The following is a 24,021-nucleotide window of genomic DNA, read 5'->3' as shown; positions in this document are numbered from 1 at the left end:
GGCAAGCTCCCAATACAGAACAAATTATGGCTTTATTACGGCCAAATTTGAACTTTGCCTCATGTTGCAGGGAGCAAATTCTGTCAGTTACATTTTCCAGCTTGAACCAATTATTTTGAGCCCATTCTTCCCCAGCTGGAGAGGGCCTAGCATTATGTTTTGCTAACAAAACAAAATGCAGCTTTATCTTTTGCACTAGAGTTTTCAGAGTTTTCATTCATCTTTGTTTGTGAAGGGACCAATACCACTACAGGGAGTAAAGTAAAACTTAGTTACACTACGCAGCCCATGCTATGTTTCCCTTTGCTTCCCTGAATGGGTGAAGAGACCAAATCTGCTTGTGACTCTTTCAGTTTAAAATATCTGCTGGTCTCTCTGCTACACCAAGCAGTCAAAACAGAAAAAAATATCAGTCCCACCTTTTGCACTCGAAGATCCCTTGTGAAATTCTGAAGACAGAGCCCTCAAATGAGTGTAGGGGTGCTTTTCACCTGGGCATGTGCAGTTTGTGAGAAATTCGAGTCGCCTCCCTTGCTTTCTAAACACTGCTCAGCAGCGTGGCAGGCTAGGGGCGGCTGAAGCGAAACGTCCCTCCCCTGATACAGACTGCACAACAACCTGCAACCACTTCTGTCTCTCAGAATCCTGTCCATGATGCCAATTTATGTCACGATCCGCAAGGTGGGATTCGTGATGTGGCTCTTTTATTTGATCGTAGAGTACAAAAGATTATCAGCAAACCAGGGACTCAAACAGCAGAACACACTTTACTGAGTGCTCATCAGCACTAATATGCGATAGAGGGAAAAGAGGAGAAAGCAAAGCACAAAGAAAGAGAGTAAGGGGATTATAGCTACCAATGTCGAAGTCCACTCCGCCATCCAACGATGCAGAGTCTTCTGTCTGTTGGTGAGATCTCAAAGGAAAGTAAGTTTTGGGTTTATTTTACAATTTTTATTTTATTTTATAATATTTATAATTTTTATTATTATGTTTATATTTTATTATAGAAATAAATTTTATATTTATTATAGAATTATTTCTTTTATATTATTATTATTATTATTATTAAATTATATTTTATTTTATATTTGGGTGTATTTTATAGTTTTTTACAAAGCGAGGGGCACAAGGCCAAAAACAGAGGAGATTGATGACCATTGTGATGAAGCCCATTGCTCGGGGGGGCAGATGTGTGGTACAAATCTCTTCTCACCAGCAGGAATGAGGGCAGTGTACCATGGCAGCACAGCAAGCACACTGGCAAACAATCACTTGGCAAGCATCCACCTCAACCAGGTCAGAGCCCCTGTACCGAGTCCCTTGTGATATTCAGGGTCCTTCCTTGCAGCAGTTGTAAGACAGATGGGAGAATCTTCAGACCATCTCTTACAAAGGCTGAAGTGGAGCAGGGTTCCATGTGAACAGCAGTTGAACATGGGTCAGTTGGTCCTAAGCAACAGGCGAGCGTCGTTCCAAAAGGGCAGGCGATGGCCTTGTCATGGTTTTAAAGCAGTAACTAAAAAAATTACTTATTTCTTGCTGTGAGATATGGATTAGAACAAGGGCAAAACAGGCTTAAAACTTAAAAGGAATAAAGACCGTTTATTAACAAAACTACAAGAATAAAACCACCAGAATAAACTTCCAGACCACTCTTTTATCCCCCACTACTTGACCATTCTCTTGTACATGTGACAACATAGAGACAAAAAACTTTAGAACTTGGGTGGTTAAAACAGTCTCGATTCCTGATAGAGTCTTTTCATCAGTCTTTGTAGAGAAACAGAAGTCTCCTTCTGCTAACCTATGGAGTTTCTCACAAGAAAACCTCTTTTGTTATAGTTTTACATTTCCCTGATGCCAGCTGCCCAGAAATCTGTCATCAGATTTCCTCTTCCCATTTCACATCACTCTGAGGTGTGTATGGGCCATGAGTCTAGGGATGTCATTTTAAGGATGAGTCATTCAAAGGCAAAAGTCTTCTTCATCTGTCTCTGTGAGCTTTCCTAGAAAACAGTTTTCTCATTGCCCTCAAGGCCTCAAATCTTCGCTTCACCCTGTTCCAGCAACTCACTGTATCACAATTACTCTCTCTTTTGCTCAAAAATCCACACTTTGAACACTCCATTCCTCCCAATATACTCTGTCATGAATTAAAGGAGTCTTTTTAAGCTACTATTGTCCATCTCCATAGCTTTAACAGAAAGGTACTTCAGCTTGTAAAGCATCTCCTTATTCTCTCTTCCCCATTTAAAACTTAACTCTTTTCCTCACTGGTTTTAGTGGTTTTATGATGTCTTCTTCATGTTGATTGTCTCTCTCTTTCTCTGTCTTTCTGGGAAAAAGGAGTAATCTGTACGTTTTATTCAGGTAGTAAAAGAATTAAAAGCTTTAGAAAAGCTGCAAGAGTTCATGGTGTCAGGTTTCAGTCCAGCAGCAGAAACTGAAAACTAAACCAGGTTGGCCGGCTCTGCTTTCTTTTCCTCCGCCCCCGCCTTCGTCCTCTGCGGCCTTGTCCGGCCTGGAGGGCGGGGGGGGAGAGGAGGAGGCCAAGACAGAGCCTTGTTACCTTTTCAGAAGCCAGAAACAAAAGAGGACAAGAGTGCTCTGACTTTACATATTAGGAGGTGTTCACAGGGTGACTCTACGTTTTAATGGTCAAAACTGCTGTCAATTGTTAGAAATGACTGATAATTGGTCTGGAGGAAAGACTGCCATCAGCCACCAGCACCTTCAACTTCCTTAGCTCTCAAAACTACCATAAAGGTAAAACCACCCCATGACACTGTGACACAACCGCTGTGAATGTCCCAGTTTCCACCTCTCTGTGACAGCACAGCAGGGACAGCCCCAGTGTTCTCCTCTCTGTGACACGACAGCAGGGACAGCCCCAGTGTTCTCCTCTCTGTGACACCACAGCAGGCACAGCCCCAGTGTTCCACTCTCTGTTACGCCTGTCGTGGTTTTAAAGCATTAGTTAGAAAATCACTGTAAAACTTACTCATTTCTTGCTGTGAGATGTGGATGATGAGAAGGGCAAAAGAAGCTTAAAACTTAAAGGAATGAGTAAGTTTATTAACCAAACTACAAGGTTAAGAATGCAGAATAGTACTTCCAGAAACCCTTTTTCCCCACCACGCTGCCATTCCTGTCTTTAATTGACAACATAGAGGAAAAAAACCAAACCCTGGTGGTTAAAACAGTCCAAACTTTGCTATAGTCTTTTCAGCTGTCTTTGTCGAGAAAAAGAAGTTCTTTTTTGTCAGTCTATGGAGTTTTTCATAAGAAAACCATTTTCTCGTGGCTTCCTATTGCTCTGATGCCAGTGGCCCAGAAAACTCTGCCATCAGTCCTTTCCTCCCATTTCACACCACTCTGAGCTGTGTTCTTGGGCCATGATTCAAGGGGTGTCCTTTGAAGGATGAGATCTTCCATGGCAAAAGTTCTCTTCATTTGTCTCTGTGACCATCTCTGGAAACAGAATTTTTTGCTTTGTCTCTTAAGAGGCACAAATCTTCAACAACTCTCACTTCTCTTTTTCTCTTCCAGCATCTCCTAGGATTACAACTACTTCACCCTTGACTCAGCTTTATCAATGAATTACTTTTGCTCAGATCTACACTTTGAAATACTCCATTCCCCCCAAAATACTCTTTCAGGAATGAAAGGAGTTTTTTCAGGACATTATTGTCCCTCTCCATAGCTTGAACAAAAGAAAACTTCAGCTTATTCAGGCATCTCCTTTTTGTCTTCCCATCTGAGGGTTAATTCCTTCCCTTGCTGCCTTTGATCCTTGATGCTGTCTCTTTCCATGGTGATCCCTCTCTCTTCCCCTCTCTCTGGAAAAAGGATTAATCTGCAAGTCTCATCTGCCTAGTGAAAGGGTTAAACTCTTGCCCAGGCCTTGATCTCTGCCGAGGCAGCGGCTGGAGCCGTTTGCCAGGGAAGATTTTTGGTAGCTGCTCTGGAGGAGTGTGGCCACTGTCTCAGCACGCCGCAGCTCAAGAGCTTTCCCTCCCCTTCCTCGGCAGTCTCTGCTGAAAGCCAGCAGCGTCAGAAACTGCAGCCGAGCCAGGAAGCGGCCTGACCCGGCAGCCCCGCTGCACAAGGCGCAGCTAGCCCTGCAAGGGCTTCAGCCCCTCTGGGAAGGGGCTCCTGTCACTTCACAGTCGCCATCCAGCACCAGGAACCGCAGAACTCCAGCCAGCCCCGCTCCCCGCCGCGGCCTTGTCTGACGTGGAGCGGCGGAGGCTGAACCAGAGCCCTGTTACCTCTTCAAAAGCCAGAAAGCAAAGAGAAAGAGAAATTCCCAGGCTTAAAATTGAAAGGGTGGTGTTCACAGGTTCATGTCACTTTTCAATGGGCAAAACTACTGTCAATTCCAGAAATGGCCAGGTATTGGCCAGGACAAAAATCTCCAATCAGTTTCCAGCAACCTTAACTTCCTTAGCTGTTTCTCTTTTTTTCATAAATGTCAATCTAACACAAACTAGCACAAGTGACAGCCCCAGTGTTCCCCTCTCTGTGACACCACAGCAGGGACAGCCCCAGTGTTCTCCTCTCTGTGACACCACAGCAGTGATAGCTACCATGTCCTCCTCTTTGTGACACCACTGCTGTGACTGTCCCAATTTCCCCCCCTCTGTGACACGACAGCAGGGACAGCCCCAGTGTTCTCCTCTCTGTGACACCACAGCAGGCACAGCCCCAGTGTTCTCCTCTCTGTGACACCACAGCAGGCACAGCCCCAGTGTTCCACTCTCTGTTACGCCTGTCGTGGTTTTAAAGCATTAGTTAGAAAATCACTGTAAAACTTACTCATTTCTTGCTGTGAGATGTGGATGATGAGAAGGGCAAAAGAAGCTTAAAACTTAAAGGAATGAGTAAGTTTATTAACCAAACTACAAGGTTAAGAATGCAGAATAGAACTTCCAGAAACCCTTTTTCCCCACCACGCTCCCATTCCTGTCTTTAATTGATGTCATGGGGTGGCTTTACCTTTATAGTGATTTTAGGAGCTAAGGAAGTTGAAGGTGCTGGTGGCTGATGGGAGACTTTCCTCCTGACCAATTATCAGTCATTTTTAAGAACTGACAGCAGTTTTGACCTTTAAAAAGTGAATTCAAACTGTGAACACCGCCCTAATATGTAAAGTCAGAGCACTCTGGTCCGCTCTTTTGTTTCTGGCTTCTGAAAAGGTAACAAGGCTCTGTCGTGGCCTCCTCCTTCTCCCCTGCCCCCTCCCCCCCCAAGCCGGACAAGGCCGCAGAGGACAAAGGGGGGGGGACGGGGGCAGGGGGGGCACCGAGGAAAAGAAAGCAGAGCCGGCCAACCTGGTTTAGTTTTCAGCTTCTGCTGCTGGACTGAAACCTGACACCATGAACTCTTGCAGCTTTTCTAAAGCTTTTAATTCTTTTACTACCTGAATAAAACGTACAGATTACTCCTTTTTCCCAGAAAGACAGAGAAAGAGAGAGACAATCAACATGAAGAAGACATCATAAAACCACTAAAACCAGTGAGGAAAAGAGTTAAGTTTTAAATGGGGAAGAGAGAATAAGGAGATGCTTTACAAGCTGAAATACCTTTCTGTTAAAGCTATGGAGATGGACAATAGTAGCTTAAAAAGACTCCTTTAATTCATGACAGAGTATATTGGGAGGAATGGAGTGTTCAAAGTGTGGATTTTTGAGCAAAAGAGAGAGTAATTGTGATACAGTGAGTTGCTGGAATTGAGTAAAGCGAAGATTTTGAAGCCTTGGGGCAATGAGAAAACTGTTTTCTAGGAAAGCTCACAGAGACAGATGAAGAAGACTTTTGCCTTTGAATGACTCATCCTTAAAATGACATCCCTAGACTCATGGCCCATACACACCTCAGAGTGATGTGAAATGAGAGGAGAAGAACTGATGACAGATTTCCGGGCAGCTGGCATCAGAGCAACAGAGAACTGTAACAGAAATAGTTTTCTTGTGAGAAACTCCATAGGTTAGCAGAAAGAGACTTCTGTTTCTCTACAGAGACTGATGAAAAGACTGTAGCAAGAATTGGGACTGTTTTTAACCACCAAAGTTCAAAATTTTTTTTGTCTCTATGTTGTCATGTATACAAAGAAATGGTCAAGTAGTGGGGGATAAAAGAGTGGTCTGGAAGTTTATTCTGGTGTTCTTATTCTTGTAGTTTTGTTAATAAACTTTCTTTATCCCTTTTTAAGTTTTAAGCCTGTTTTGCTCTTGCTCTAATCCATATCTCACAGCAAGAAATAAGTAATTTTTTAGTTACTGGTTTAAAACCATGACATCTCCTTTCAAAACCTAGTTGAAATTTTGCAAAAACAATTAGATGAAGAAAGGAATGAGATCCATCTCTTGCCAGTGGCCCGAAGAGAGGAATGGGTTAAAAATTCAAAGAATGCTTACTCACCAAAGAAACAGTGGAGAGGGAAACCCCTATCATTAATCAAATTTAGCCTCAAAAAGAACTAACTGATGAAAAATTGTGGGGACCACTGCTGTCCTAGCTTGAAACCTTTAATTAAAACAATATAATCATATTGTCATGGAGTTAACTTTACCTTTAAGGAAAGTTGGAGTTGCTGGGAACTGCCTGGAGTCTTTTCTCCTGACCAATTATCGGTCATTGCTGAGAACTGACAGCAGTTTACGCCATTGAAAAGTGGGATCAACTTGTGAACCCTACCTTAAAGTGTAAAACCAGAGCTCTCTTGGTTCTCTTTGTTTCCTGGCTGTGAAGGGTGGCAGAGCTCCAGACCTCCCGTTCCCTGCCCAGGCCATGCGGCCGGGCGGGGCCGGGGCCGGGGCCAGCCGCGTGTCCCAGCCGGCAGATGGCGGGGGGCCTGCGGAAGGTTTTCCTCGGGCCCGGGCCGGGCCGAACCGATCTCTGGCTCAGCTGCAGGTTTTGCTGTAACTAAATTCACTGGAAAATGCCGAGTGAAGAAAGAGAGAGGCCCTGGACTTGCAGCGGGCTGGAGCGGCGACTACACTCTCCAGAGCAGCCATGAAGAACCTTCCATCGCAGACGGCTCCAGCTCCTGTTCGGCAGAGATCACCGAACTACCTACAAAAAGCCTGGGAAAGATTTTAACTCTTTCATTACCCAGATGAGACTTGCGGATTAATCTTTTTATCCAGAGAGAGAGAGAGAGAGTGATCAACATGAAAAGAGACTTTATAAACTACCACTGACAGGAAAGAAAAGAAGCTTCAGGAAAGGTAGAGAATTAAGAAGATGCTTTAATTAAGCTGAAATATCTTTCTGTTAAAACTATGGAGATGGACAGTTCTGAAAAGACCTCCTTTAATTCATGATACAGAATCTAGAGAGGAATAAAGTGTTCAAAGTGTAAATCTGAGTAAAAAGTAGAGTAATTGTGGTATAGTGAAGTGCTGGGAGATTTGAAGCCTTGAGAGGCAATGAGAAAACTGTTTTCTAGTGAAGCTCACAGAACAGATGAAGAAGACTTTTTGCCTTTGAATAACTTATCCTTAAAAATGCTACCCCTAGACTCATGGCCCATACAAACCTCAGAGTGATGTGAAAATGGGAGGAGTGGGCTCGAATAATAGCAGCTCTGGGCAGCAAACATTAGGGCAATGGAAAACTATAACAAAAATAGTTTTCTTCTGAGAAACTCCATAAATTAACAGGAAGAAACTTCTGTTTCTCTACAAAGACTGGTGAAAAGACTGTAGCAAGAATTGGAACTGTTTTAACCATCAAAGTTCCAAAGTTTTTGTCTCTGTTGTCATGTGAACAAGGAAATAGTGAGTAGATAGGGGATGAAAAGGTTTTCTGGAAGTTTATTCTGGTGTTCTTATTATTGTAGTTTGTCAATAAACTTTCCTTTTTCCTTTTAAGTTTTAGGCCTGTTTTGCTCTTGTTCTAATACATATCTCACAGCAAGAAATATGTAATTTTCTCAGTTATTGGTTTAAAACCACGACATCTCTTCAAAGTCTTACAAATTCCACAAACATTCCACAAAATCTCCACAAATTTGCACACAAACTGTGAAAAATCTTTCAAAATGATTCTAGTCAAAATCCCACAAAATTCCAGAAACATCCCAACAAACTCCCTAAATCTTCTCAAAACCCTAACAAATTCCAGAAACATGCCACAAAAATCTCCACAAATTTCCACACAATCTAAGACAAATATTTCAAAATGCTTCATGTCGCATCAAAGTCTTTCGAATTCCAGAAACATGCCACCAAATTCCAGAAAAATCCCACAAAATTCCACAATCATACCAACAAACTCCGTAAATCTTCTCAAAACCCCACTAAATTCCAGAAACCTCTCACAAAATTCTGGAAAAATCTTCTCAAAACCCCACCAAATTCCAGAAACTTCCCACAAAAACTTTACAAATTACAACACATCCTAGAAAAATCCCTCAAAATTCTTCAAGTCTCCTCAAAATCTCACCTAATTCCAGAACATTCCACAACATTCCAAAAAAATCGCACAACATTCCAGCAGAAACCTCACACAAAATTCTTTACATTTTCGCAAAACTCCACCAAATTCCAGAAACATCCCACAAAATCTCCACAAATTTCCACACAATCTAAGAAAAATACCTCAAAATTCTTCATGTCTCCACAAAGTCTTTCGAAATTCCACAAACATCCCACACAATTCCACAAACATCCCAACAAACTCCTTAAACCTTCTCAAAGCCCTACCAAATTCCAGAAACATCTCACAAAATTCTAGAAAAATCTTCTCAAAACCCCACCAAATTCCAGAAACTTCCCACAAAATCTTTACAAATTTCCACACATCCTAGAAAATTCCCTCAAAATTCTTCACGTCTCCTCAAAATCTCACCAAATTCCAGAACATTCCACAACATTTCAAAGAAATCGCACAACATTCCAGAAACCTCCCACAAAATTCTTTACAATTTTGCAAAACTCCATCGAATTCCAGAAACATCCCCCAAAAATCTCCACAAATTTCCACACAATCTATGAAAAATACCTCAATTGCTTCATATCTCCTCAGTCCTTAAAATTGCAGAAACATCCCACAAAATTCCACAAAAATCCCACAGAATTCCAGAAACATCGTACATAATTCCACAAACATCACAACCATCTCCCTGAATCTTCTCAAAACCCTACCACATTCCCGAAAAATCCCACAAAAACTTTTCCAATTTCCACTCATCCTAGAAAAATCCCTCAAAATTTTCAAGTCTCCTCAAAATCTCACCAAATTCCAGAACATTCCACAACATTCCAAAAAAATCGCACAACCTTCCAGAAACCTCATACAAAATTCTTTACAATTTCACAAAACCCTACCAAATTCCAGAAACTTCCCACTGAACCTCCACCAATTTCCACACAATATAAGCAAAATCCCTCAAAATTCTTCATGTCCCCTCAAAGTCTTTTGAAATTCCACAAACATCCCACACAATTCCCTAAATCTTCTCAAAACCCTTCCAAATTTTAGAAACATCCCAAAAAATCTTCCTATTTCCAAAAATCCCACAAACATCCCACAAAATTCCAGAAAAATCTTCTCAAAACCCTACCAAATTCCAGAAATATACCACAAAATCTTGACAAATTTCCACACAATCTAAAAAAAACCCTCAAAATTCTTCATGTCTCCTCAAAGTCTTTCAAATTCCAGAAACATCCCACAAAATCTCCAGAAATTTGCACACAATCTAAGAAAACTCTTTCAAAATTCTTCAAGTCAAGTCAAAATCCCACAAAATTCCCGAAAAATCCCAACAAACTCCCTAAATCTTCTCAAAACCCTACCAAATTCCAGAAACATCCCACAAAAACTTTTCCAACTTCCGTACAATCTAAGAAAAATACCTCAAAATTCTTCCTGTCTCCTCAAAGTCTTACAAATTCCACAAACATCCCACAAATTTCACAAACATCCCAATAAACTCCTTAAACCTTCTCAAAGCCCTACCAAATTCCAGAAACATCTCACAAAATTCTAGAAAAATCTTTTCAAAACCCCACCAAATTCCAGAGACTTCCCACAAAATCTTTACAAATTTCCACACATCCTAGAAAATTCCCTCAAAATTCTTCACGTTTCCTCAAAATCTCACCAAATTCCAGAACATTCCACAACATTTCAAAAAAATCGCACAACATTCCAGAAACCTCCCACAAAATTCTTTACATTTTCGCAAAACTCCACCAAATTCCAGAAACATCCCACAAAATCTCCACAAATTTCCACACAATATAAGCAAAATACTTCAAAATTCTTCATGTCCCCTCAAAGTCTTTCGAAATTGCACAAACATACCACACAATTCGCTAAATCTTCTCAAAACCCTTCCAAATTTAAGCACCATCCCACAAAAACTCTTCCTATTTCCAAAAATTCCACAAACATCCCACAAAATTCCAGAAAAATCTTCTCAAAACCCTAACAAATTCCAGAAAAATCCTGCAAAATCCCTCAAAAATCCCACCAAATTCCAAAAACATTCCACGGAATTCCACAAACATCCCAACACACTCCCTAAATCGTCTCAAAACTCTACCAAATTCCAGAAACATCCCACAAAATTCCAGAAAAATCTTCTCAAAACCCTACCAAATTCCAGACAAATATCCCACAAAATCTTGACAAATTTCCACAAAATCTAAAAAAACCCTCAAAATTCTTCATGACTCCTCAAAGTCTTTCAAATTCCAGAAACAACCCACAAAATATCCAAAAATTACCACACAATCTAAGCAAAATACCTCAAAATTCTTCATGTCTCCTCAAAGTCCTTCAAAATTCCACAAACATCCCACCAAATTCCACAAAAATCCAACCAAATTCCAGAAATATCCCACAAAATTCCACAAACATCCCAACAAACTCCTTAAGTCTTATAAAAACCCTACAAAATTCCAGAAATATCCCACAAAAACTTTTCCAATTTCCAAAAAATTCCACAAACATTCCACAAAATTCCAGAAAAATCCCACAAAATTCCACAAACATCCCAACACACTCCCTAAGTCTTATAAAAACCTTACCAAATTCCAGAAACCTCCCACAAAATTCTTTAAATTTTCACAAAACTCCACCAAATTCCAGAAACATCCCACAAAATCTCCACAAATTTCCACACAATCTAAGAAAAATACCTCAAAATTCTTCATGTCTCCTCAAAGTCTTTCGAAATTCCACAAACATCCCACACAATTCCCTAAATCTTTTCAAAACCCTTCCAAATAACAGAAACATCCCACAAAAACTCTTCCAATTTCCACAAAATTCCACAAACATTGCACAAAATTCCAGAAAAATCTTCTCAAAACCCTACCAAATTCCAGAAATATCCTGCAAAATCCCTCAAAAATCCCACCGAATTCCAAAAACATTCCATGGAATTCCACAAACATCCCAACCAACTCCATAAATCTTCTCAAAACCCTACCAAATTCCAGAAACATCCCACAAAAATCTCCAAAAATTTCCACAAAATTCTACAAACATCGCACAAAATTCCAGAAAAATCTTTTCACAACCCTACCAAATTCCAGAAACATCTTGCAAAATCCCTCAAAAATCCCACCAAATTCCAAAAACATTCCACGGAATTCCACAAACATCCCAACACACTGCCTGAATCTTCTCAAAACCCTTCCAAATTCCAGAAACATCCCACAAAATCTACAAAAATTTCCACAAAATTCCACAAACATCCCACAAAATTCCACAAACATCCCAACAAACTCACTAAATCTTCTCAAAACCCTACCAAATTCCAGAAACATCCCACAAAAACTTTCCCAATTTCCACAAAATTCCACAAACATTCCACAAAATTCCAGAAAAATCCCACAAAATTCCACAAACATCCCAACAAACTCACTAATTCTTATCAAAACCCTACCAAATTCCAGAAATATCCCACACAATCTTTACAATTTACCACACAATCTAAGAAAAATCCCTCAAAATTCTTCATGTCTTCTCAAAACCCTACCAAATTCCAGAAACCTCCCACAAAATCCTTTACAATTTTGCAAAACTTTCTCAAATTCCAGAAACATCCCAGAAAATCTTTACAAATTTCCACACATCCTAGAAAAATCCCTCAAAATTCTTCAAGCCTTCTCAAAATCTCACCAAATTCCAGAACATTCCACAACAATTCAAAAAAATCGCACAACATTCCAGAAACCTCCCACAAAATCTCTTCCAGTTTCCACAAAATTCCACAAACATTCCAACAAACTCACTAATTCTTATCAAAACCCTACCAAATTCCAGAAAAATCCCACAAAATCTCCTCCAATTTCCACAAAATTCCACAAACATCGCACAAAATTTCAGAAAAATCTTCTCAAAACCCTACCAAATTCCAGAAATATCCTGCAAAACCCCTCAAAAATCCCACCGAAATCCAAAAACATTCCATGGAATTCCACAAACATCCCAACCAACTCCATAAATCTTCTGAAAACCCTACCAAATTCCAGAAACATCCCACAAAAATCTCCAAAAATTTCCACAAAATTCCACAAACATCCCACAAAATTCCACAAATATCCCAACAAACTCCCTAACTCTTATCAAAACCCTACCAAATTCCAGAAATATCCCACAAAATCTTTACAATTTACCACACAATCTAAGAAAAATCCCTCAAAATACTTCAAGCATTCTCAAAATCTCACCAAATTCCAGAACATTCCACAACATTTCAAAAAAATCGCACAACATTCCAGAAACCTCCCACAAAATTCTTTACATTTTCACAAAACTCCACCAAATTCCAGAAACATCCCACAAAATCTCCACAAATTTCCACACAATCTAAGAAAAATACCTCAAAATTCTTCATGTCTCCTCAAAGTCTTTCGAAATTCCACAAACATCCCACACAATTCCCTAAATCTTTTCAAAACCCTTCCAAATAACAGAAACATCCCACAAAAACTCTTCCAACTTCCACAAAATTCCACAAACATTGCACAAAATTCCAGAAAAATCTTCTCAAAACCCTACCAAATTCCAGAAATATCCTGCAAAATCCCTCAAAAATCCCACCAAATTCCAAAAACATTCCACGGAATACCACAAACATCCCAACACACTGCCTGAATCTTCTCAAAACCCTACCAAATTCCAGAAAAATCCCACAAAATCTTTACAATTTACCACACAATCTAAGAAAAATACCTCAAAATTCTTCATGTCTTCTCAAAACCCTACCAAATTCCAGGAACCTCCCACAAAATCCTTTACATTTTTGCAAAACTTTCTCAAATTCCAGAAACATCCCACAAAATCTTTACAAATTTCCACACATCCTAGAAAAATCCCTCAAAATTCTTCAAGCCTTCTCAAAATCTCACCAAATTCCAGAACATTCAACATTTCAACGAAATCGCACAACATTCCAGAAACCTCCCACAAAATTCTTTACATTTTCACAAAACTCCACCAAATTCCAGAAACATCCCACAAAATTCTAGAAAAATCTTTTCAAAGCCCCACCAAATTCCAGAAACTTCCCACAAAATCTTTACAAATTTCCACACATCCTAGAAAATTCCCTCAAAATTCTTCACGTTTCCTAAAAATCTCACCAAATTCCAGAACATTCAACAACATTTCAACGAAATCGCACGACATTCCAGAAACCTCCCACAAAATTCTTTACATTTTCACAAAACTCCACCAAATTACAGAAACATCCCACAAAATCTCCACAAATTTCCACACAATATAAGCAAAATATTTCAAAATTCTTCATGTCTCCTCAAAGTCTTTCGAAATTCCACAAACATCCCACACAATTCGCTAAATCTTCTCAAAACCCTTCCAAATTTTAGCAACATCTCACAAAAACTCTTCCTATTTCCAAAAATTCCACAAACATCGCACAAAATTCCAGAAAAATCTTCTCAAAACCCTACCAAATTCCAGAAATATCCCACAATATCTTGACAAATTTCCACACAATCTAAAAAAAACCCTCAAAATTCTTCATGTCTCCTCAAAGTCTTTCAAATTCCAGAAACATCCCACAAAATCTCCACAAATTACCACACAATCTAAGAAAAATACCTCAAAATTCTTCATGTCTCCTCAAAGTCTTTCGAAATTCCACAAACATCCCACACAATTCCCTAAATCTTTTCAAAACCCTTCCAAATAACAGAAACATCCCACAAAAACTCTTCCAATTTCCACAAAATTCCACAAACATTGCACAAAATTCCAGAAAAATCTTCTCAAAACCCTACCAAATTCCAGAAATATCCTGCAAAATCCCTCAAAAATCCCACCGAATTCCAAAAACATTCCAAGAATTCCACAAACAACCCAACCAACTCCATAAATCTTCTCAAAACCCTACCAAATTCCAGAAACATCCCACAAAATCTTTACAATTTACCACACAATCTAAGAAAAATACCTCAAAATTCTTCATGTCTTCTCAAAACCCTACCAAATTCCAGGAACCTCCCACAAAATCCTTTACATTTTTGCAAAACTTTCTCAAATTCCAGAAACATCCCACAAAATCTTTACAAATTTCCACACATCCTAGAAAATTCCCTCAAAATTCTTCACGTTTCCTCAAAATCTCACCAAATTCCAGAACATTCAACAACATTTCAACGAAATCGCACAACATTCCAGAAACCTCCCACAAAATTCTTTACATTTTCACAAAACTCCACCAAATTACAGAAACATCCCACAAAATCTCCACAAATTTCCACACAATATAAGCAAAATTCTTCAAAATTCTTCATGTCTCCTCAAAGTCTTTTGAAATTCCACAAACATCCCACACAATTCGCTAAATCTTCTCAAAACCCTTCCAAATTTTAGCAACATCTCACAAAAACTCTTCCTATTTCCAAAAATTCCACAAACATCCCACAAAATTCCAGAAAAATCTTCTCAAAACCCTACCAAATTCCAGAAATATCCCACAATATCTTGACAAATTTCCACACAATCTAAAAAAAACCCTCAAAATTCTTCATGTCTCCTCAAAGTCTTTCAAATTCCAGAAACATCCCACAAAATCTCCACAAATTACCACACAATCTAAGAAAAATACCTCAAAATTCTTCATGTCTTCTCAAAGTCTTTCGAAATTCCACAAACTTCCCACACAATTCCCTAAATCTTCTCAAAACCCTTCCAAATTCCAGAAACATCCCACAAAATCTCTTCCAATTTCCACAAAATTCCACAAACATCGCACAAAATTTCAGAAAAATCTTCTCAAAACCCTACCAAATTCTAGAAATATCCTGCAAAATCCCTCAAAAATCCCACCGAAATCCAAAAACATTCCACGGAATTCCACAAACATCCCAACCAACTCCATAAATCTTCTCAAAACCCTACCAAATTCCAGAAATATCCCATAAAATCTACAAAAATTTCCACAAAATTCCACAAACATCCCACAAAATTCAACAAATATCCCAACAAACTCCCTAATTCTTATCAAAACCCTACCAAATTCCAGAAATATCCCACAAAATCTTTACAATTTACCACACAATCTAAGAAAAATCGCTCAAAATACTTCAAGCCTTCTCAAAAATCTCACCAAATTCCAGAACATTCCACAACATTTCAAAAAAATCGCACAACATTCCAGAAACCTCCCACAAAATTCTTTACATTTTCACAAAACTCCACCAAATTCCAGAAACATCCCACAAAATCTCCACAAATTTCCACACAATCTAAGAAAAATACCTCAAAATTCTTCATGTCTCCTCAAAGTCTTTCGAAATTCCACAAACATCCCACACAATTCCCTAAATCTTTTCAAAACCCTTCCAAATAACAGAAACATCCCACAAAAACTCTTCCAATTTCCACAAAATTCCACAAACATTGCACAAAATTCCAGAAAAATCTTCTCAAAACCCTACCAAATTCCAGAAATATCCTGCAAAATCCCTCAAAAATCCCACTGAATTCCAAAAACATTCCATGGAATTCCACAAACATCCCAACCAACTCCATAAATCTTCTCAAAACCCTACCAAATTCCAGAAAAATCCCACAAAATCTTTACAATTTACCACACAATCTAAGAAAAATACCTCAAAATTCTTCATGTCTTCTCAAAACCCTACGAAATACCAGGAACCTCCCACAAAATCCTTTACATTTTTGCAAAACTTTCTCAAATTCCAGAAACATCCCACAAAATCTTTACAAATTTCCACACATCCTAGAAAAATCCCTCAAAATTCTTCAAGCCTTCTCAAAATCTCACCAAATACCAGAACATTCCACAACATTTCAAAAAAATCGCACAACATTCCAGAAATATCCCACAAAATTCTTTACATTTTCACAAAACTCCACCAAATTCCAGAAACATCCCACAAAATTCTAGAAAAATCTTTTCAAAACCCCACCAAATTCCAGAAACTTCCCACAAAATCTTTACAAATTTCCACACATCCTAGAAAATTCCCTCAAAATTCTTCACGTTTCCTCAAAATCTCACCAAATTCCAGAACATTCAACATTTCAACGAAATCGCACAACATTCCAGAAACCTCCCACAAAATTCTTTACATTTTCACAAAACTCCACCAAATTACAGAAACATCCCACAAAATCTCCACAAATTTCCACACAATATAAGCAAAATACTTCAAAATTCTTCATGTCCCCTCGAAGTCTTTCGAAATTCCACAAACATCCCACACAATTCCCTAAATCTTCTCAAAACCCTTCCAAATTTTAGCAACATCCGACAAAAACTCTTCCTATTTCCAAAAATTCTACAAACATCCCACAAAATTCCAGAAAAATCTTCTCATAACCCTACCAAATTCCAGAAATATCCCACAAAATCTCCACAAATTACCACACAATCTAAAAAAACCCCTCAAAATTCTTCATGTCTCCTCAAAGTCTATCAAATTCCAGAAACATCCCACAAAATCTCCACAAATTACCACACAATCTAAGAAAAATACCTCAAAATTCTTCATGTCTCCTCAAAGTCTTTCGAAATTCCACAAACATCCCACACAATTCCCTAAATCTTTTCAAAACCCTTCCAAATAACAGAAGCATCCCACAAAAACTCTTCCAATTTCCACAAAATTCCACAAACATTGCACAAAATTCCAGAAAAATCTTCTCAAAACCCTAACAAATTCCAGAAATATCCTGCAAAATCCCTCAAAAATCCCACCGAATTCCAAAAACATTCCATGGAATTCCACAAACATCCCAACCAACTCCATAAATCTTCTCAAAACCCTACCAAATTCCAGAAATATCCCACAAAATCTTTACAATTTACCACACAATCTAAGAAAAATACCTCAAAATTCTTCATGTCTTCTCAAAACCCTACGAAATTCCAGGAACCTCCCACAAAATCCTTTACATTTTTGCAAAACTTTCTCAAATTCCAGAAACATCCCACAAAATCTTTACAAATTTCCACACATCCTAGAAAATTCCCTCAAAATTCTTCACGTTTCCTCAAAATCTCACCAAATTCCAGAACATTCAACATTTCAACGAAATCGCACAACATTCCAGAAACCTCCCACAAAATTCTTTACATTTTCACAAAACTCCACCAAATTCCAGAAACATCCCACAAAATTCTAGAAAAATCTTTTCAAAACCCCACCAAATTCCAGAAACTTCCCACAAAATCTTTACAAATTTCCACACATCCTAGAAAATTCCCTCAAAATTCTTCACGTTTCCTAAAAATCTCACCAAATTCCAGAACATTCAACAACATTTCAACGAAATCGCACAACATTCCAGAAACCTCCCACAAAATTCTTTACATTTTCACAAAACTCCACCAAATTACAGAAACATCCCACAAAATCTCCACAAATTTCCACACAATATAAGCAAAATACTTCAAAATTCTTCATGTCTCCTCAAAGTCTTTCGAAATTCCACAAACATCCCACACAATTCGCTAAATCTTCTCAAAACCCTTCCAAGTTTTAGCAACATCTCACAAAAACTCTTCCTATTTCCAAAAATTCCACAAACATCGCACAAAATTCCAGAAAAATCTTCTCAAAACCCTACCAAATTCCAAAATATCCCACAATATCTTGACAAATTTCCACACAATCTAAAAAAACCCCTCAAAATTCTTCATGTCTCCTCAAAGTCTATCAAATTCCAGAAACATCCCACAAAATCTCCACAAATTACCACGCAATCTAAGAAAAATACCTCAAAATTCTTCATGTCTCCTCAAAGTCTTTCGAAATTCCACAAACATCCCACACAATTCCCTAAATCTTTTCAAAACCCTTCCAAATAACAGAAGCATCCCACAAAAACTCTTCCAATTTCCACAAAATTCCACAAACATTGCACAAAATTCCAGAAAAATCTTCTCAAAACCCTACCAAACTCCAGAAATATCCTGCAAAATCCCTCAAAAATCCCACCGAATTCCAAAAACATTCCATGGAATTCCACAAACATCCCAACCAACTCCATAAATCTTCTCAAAACCCTACCAAATTCCAGAAACATCCCACAAAAATCTCCAAAAATTTCCACAAAATTCTACAAACATCGCACAAAATTCCAGAAAAATCTTTTCACAACCCTACCAAATTCCAGAAACATCTTGCAAAATCCCTCAAAAATCCCACCAAATTCCAAAAACATTCCACGGAATACCACAAACATCCCAACACACTGTCTGAATCTTCTCAAAACCCTTCCAAATTCCAGAAACATCCCTCAAAATCTACAAAAATTTCCACAAAATTCCACAAACATCCCACAAAATTCCACAAACATCCCAACAAACTCACTAATTCTTATCAAAACCCTACCAAATTCCAGAAACATCCCACAAAAACTTTCCCAATTTCCACAAAATTCCACAAACATTCCACAAAATTCCAGAAAAATCCCACAAAATTCCACAAACATCCCAACAAACTCACTAATTCTTATCAAAACCCTACCAAATTCCAGAAATATCCCACAAAATCTTTACACTTTACCACAAAATTTAAGAAAAATACCTCAAAATTCTTCATGTCTTCTCAAAACCCTACCAAATTCCAAAAACCTCCCACAAAATCCTTTACAATTTTGCAAAACTTTCTCAAATTCCAGAAACATCCCACAAAATCTTTACAAATTTCCACACATCCTAGAAAAATCCCTCAAAATTCTTCAAGCCTTCTCAGAATCTCACCAAATTCCAGAACATTCCACAACATTTCAAAAAAATCGCACAACATTCCAGAAACCTCCCACAAAATTCTTTACATTTTCGCAAAACTCCACCAAATTCCAGAAACATCCCACAAAATCTCCACAAATTTCCACACAATCTAAGAAATGTACCTCAAAATTCTTCATGTCTCCTCAATGTCTTTCGAAATTCCACAAACATCCCACACAATTCCCTAAATCTTTTCAAAACCCTTCCAAATAACAGAAACATCCCACAAAAACTCTTCCAATTTCCACAAAATTCCACAAACATTGCACAAAATTCCAGAAAAATCTTCTCAAAACCCTAACAAATTCCAGAAATATCCTGCAAAATCCCTCAAAAATCCCACCGAATTCCAAAAACATTCCATGGAATTCCACAAACATCCCAACCAACTCCATAAATCTTCTCAAAACCCTACCAAATTCCAGAAAAATCCCACAAAATCTTTACAATTTACCACACAATCTAAGAAAAATACCTCAAAATTCTTCATGTCTTCTCAAAACCCTACCAAATTCCAGGAACCTCCCACAAAATCCTTTACATTTTTGCAAAACTTTCTCAAATTCCAGAAACATCCCACAAAATCTTTACAAATTTCCACACATCCTAGAAAAATCCCTCAAAATTCTTCAAGCCTTCTCAGAATCTCACCAAATTCCAGAACATTCCACAACATTTCAAAAAAATCGCACAACATTCCAGAAACCTCCCACAAAATTCTTTACATTTTCACAAAACTCCACCAAATTCCAGAAACATCCCACAAAATTCTAGAAAAATCTTTTCAAAACCCCACCAAATTCCAGAAACTTCCCACAAAATCTTTACAAATTTCCACACATCCTAGAAAATTCCCTCAAAATTCTTCACGTTTCCTCAAAATCTCACCAAATTCCAGAACATTCAACAACATTTCAATGAAATCGCACAACATTCCAGAAACCTCCCACAAAATTCTTTACATTTTCACAAAACTCCACCAAATTACAGAAACATCCCACAAAATCTCCACAAATTTCCACACAATATAAGCAAAATACTTCAAAATTCTTCATGTCCCCTCAAAGTCTTTCGAAATTCCACAAACATCCCACACAATTCCCTAAATCTTCTCAAAACCCTTCCAAATTTTAGCGACATCCCACAAAAACTCTTCCTATTTCCAAAAATTCCACAAACATCCCACAAAATTCCAGAAAAATCTACTCAAAACCCTACCAAATTCCAGAAATATCCTGCAAAATCCCTCAAAAATCCCACCGAATTCCAAAAACATTCCACGGAATTCCACAAACATCCCAACCAACTCCATAAATCTTCTCAAAACCCTACCAAATTCCAGAAATATCCCACAAAATCTACAAAAATTTCAAAAAAATTCCACAAACATCCCACAAAATTCCACAAATATCCCAACAAACTCCCTAATTCTTATCAAAACCCTACCAAATTCCAGAAATATCCCACAAAATCTTTACAATTTACCACACAATCTAAGAAAAATCGCTCAAAATACTTCAAGCCTTCTCAAAATCTCACCAAATTCCAGAACATTCCACAACTTTTCAAAAAAATCGCACAACATTCCAGAAACCTCCCACAAAATTCTTTACATTTTCACAAAACTCCACCAAATTCCAGAAACATCCCACAAAATCTCCACAAATTTCCACACAATCTAAGAAATATACCTCAAAATTCTTCATGTCTCCTCAAAGTCTTTCGAAATTCCAGAAACATCCCACACAATTCCCTAAATCTTTTCAAAACCCTTCCAAATAACAGAAACATCCCACAAAAACTCTTCCAATTTCCACAAAATTCCACAAACATTGCACAAAATTCCAGAAAAATCTTCTCAAAACCCTACCAAATTCCAGAAATATCCTGCAAAATCCCTCAAAAATCCCACCGAATTCCAAAAACATTCCATGGAATTCCACAAACATCCCAACCAACTCCATAAATCTTCTCAAAACCCTACCAAATTCCAGAAACATCCCACAAAAATCTCCAAAAATTTCCACAAAATTCTACAAACATCGCACAAAATTCCAGAAAAATCTTTTCACAACCCTACCAAATTCCAGAAACATCTTGCAAAATCCCTCAAAAATCCCACCAAATTCCAAAAACATTCCACGGAATACCACAAACATCCCAACACACTGTCTGAATCTTCTCAAAACCCTTCCAAATTCCAGAAACATCCCTCAAAATCTACAAAAATTTCCACAAAATTCCACAAACATCCCACAAAATTCCACAAACATCCCAACAAACTCACTAATTCTTATCAAAACCCTACCAAATTCCAGAAACATCCCACAAAAACTTTCCCAATTTCCACAAAATTCCACAAACATTCCACAAAATTCCAGAAAAATCCCACAAAATTCCACAAACATCCCAACAAACTCACTAATTCTTATCAAAACCCTACCAAATTCCAGAAATATCCCACAAAATCTTTACACTTTACCACAAAATTTAAGAAAAATACCTCAAAATTCTTCATGTCTTCTCAAAACCCTACCAAATTCCAAAAACCTCCCACAAAATCCTTTACAATTTTGCAAAACTTTCTCAAATTCCAGAAACATCCCACAAAATCTTTACAAATTTCCACACATCCTAGAAAAATCCCTCAAAATTCTTCAAGCCTTCTCAGAATCTCACCAAATTCCAGAACATTCCACAACATTTCAAAAAAATCGCACAACATTCCAGAAACCTCCCACAAAATTCTTTACATTTTCGCAAAACTCCACCAAATTCCAGAAACATCCCACAAAATCTCCACAAATTTCCACACAATCTAAGAAATGTACCTCAAAATTCTTCATGTCTCCTCAATGTCTTTCGAAATTCCACAAACATCCCACACAATTCCCTAAATCTTTTCAAAACCCTTCCAAATAACAGAAACATCCCACAAAAACTCTTCCAATTTCCACAAAATTCCACAAACATTGCACAAAATTCCAGAAAAATCTTCTCAAAACCCTAACAAATTCCAGAAATATCCTGCAAAATCCCTCAAAAATCCCACCGAATTCCAAAAACATTCCATGGAATTCCACAAACATCCCAACCAACTCCATAAATCTTCTCAAAACCCTACCAAATTCCAGAAAAATCCCACAAAATCTTTACAATTTACCACACAATCTAAGAAAAATACCTCAAAATTCTTCATGTCTTCTCAAAACCCTACCAAATTCCAGGAACCTCCCACAAAATCCTTTACATTTTTGCAAAACTTTCTCAAATTCCAGAAACATCCCACAAAATCTTTACAAATTTCCACACATCCTAGAAAAATCCCTCAAAATTCTTCAAGCCTTCTCAGAATCTCACCAAATTCCAGAACATTCCACAACATTTCAAAAAAATCGCACAACATTCCAGAAACCTCCCACAAAATTCTTTACATTTTCACAAAACTCCACCAAATTCCAGAAACATCCCACAAAATTCTAGAAAAATCTTTTCAAAACCCCACCAAATTCCAGAAACTTCCCACAAAATCTTTACAAATTTCCACACATCCTAGAAAATTCCCTCAAAATTCTTCACGTTTCCTCAAAATCTCACCAAATTCCAGAACATTCAACAACATTTCAATGAAATCGCACAACATTCCAGAAACCTCCCACAAAATTCTTTACATTTTCACAAAACTCCACCAAATTACAGAAACATCCCACAAAATCTCCACAAATTTCCACACAATATAAGCAAAATACTTCAAAATTCTTCATGTCCCCTCAAAGTCTTTCGAAATTCCACAAACATCCCACACAATTCCCTAAATCTTCTCAAAACCCTTCCAAATTTTAGCGACATCCCACAAAAACTCTTCCTATTTCCAAAAATTCCACAAACATCCCACAAAATTCCAGAAAAATCTACTCAAAACCCTACCAAATTCCAGAAATATCCTGCAAAATCCCTCAAAAATCCCACCGAATTCCAAAAACATTCCACGGAATTCCACAAACATCCCAACCAACTCCATAAATCTTCTCAAAACCCTACCAAATTCCAGAAATATCCCACAAAATCTACAAAAATTTCAAAAAAATTCCACAAACATCCCACAAAATTCCACAAATATCCCAACAAACTCCCTAATTCTTATCAAAACCCTACCAAATTCCAGAAATATCCCACAAAATCTTTACAATTTACCACACAATCTAAGAAAAATCGCTCAAAATACTTCAAGCCTTCTCAAAATCTCACCAAATTCCAGAACATTCCACAACTTTTCAAAAAAATCGCACAACATTCCAGAAACCTCCCACAAAATTCTTTACATTTTCACAAAACTCCACCAAATTCCAGAAACATCCCACAAAATCTCCACAAATTTCCACACAATCTAAGAAATATACCTCAAAATTCTTCATGTCTCCTCAAAGTCTTTCGAAATTCCAGAAACATCCCACACAATTCCCTAAATCTTTTCAAAACCCTTCCAAATAACAGAAACATCCCACAAAAACTCTTCCAATTTCCACAAAATTCCACAAACATTGCACAAAATTCCAGAAAAATCTTCTCAAAACCCTACCAAATTCCAGAAATATCCTGCAAAATCCCTCAAAAATCCCACCGAATTCCAAAAACATTCCATGGAATTCCACAAACATCCCAACCAACTCCATAAATCTTCTCAAAACCCTACCAAATTCCAGAAACATCCCACAAAAATCTCCAAAAATTTCCACAAAATTCTACAAACATCGCACAAA

General features: G+C 37.8%; 1 protein-coding gene across 1 annotated transcript in view; it reads left to right on the top strand.

Annotated features, from left to right (window-relative positions):
* Positions 1 to 859: 859 nt before the first annotated feature.
* LOC147646814 (serine/threonine-protein kinase pim-1-like) overlaps positions 860 to 24,021 on the top strand; it is a 124,339-nt gene continuing 101,177 nt past the window's right edge. The window contains exon 1 of the mRNA XM_086872949.1: positions 860 to 909. Within this exon, the coding sequence (XP_086729075.1) occupies positions 860 to 909 (50 nt within the window). The remainder of the gene's footprint in view (positions 910 to 24,021) is intronic.

Source organism: Cyanistes caeruleus, unplaced genomic scaffold, assembly GCF_971803275.1.
Source record: "Cyanistes caeruleus unplaced genomic scaffold, bCyaCae1.hap1.1 HAP1_SCAFFOLD_78, whole genome shotgun sequence".
NCBI lineage: Eukaryota > Metazoa > Chordata > Aves > Passeriformes > Paridae > Cyanistes > Cyanistes caeruleus.
The sequence above is the reverse complement of the archived record's forward strand: the minus strand, read 5'-3'. Positions and strand labels throughout refer to the sequence as shown.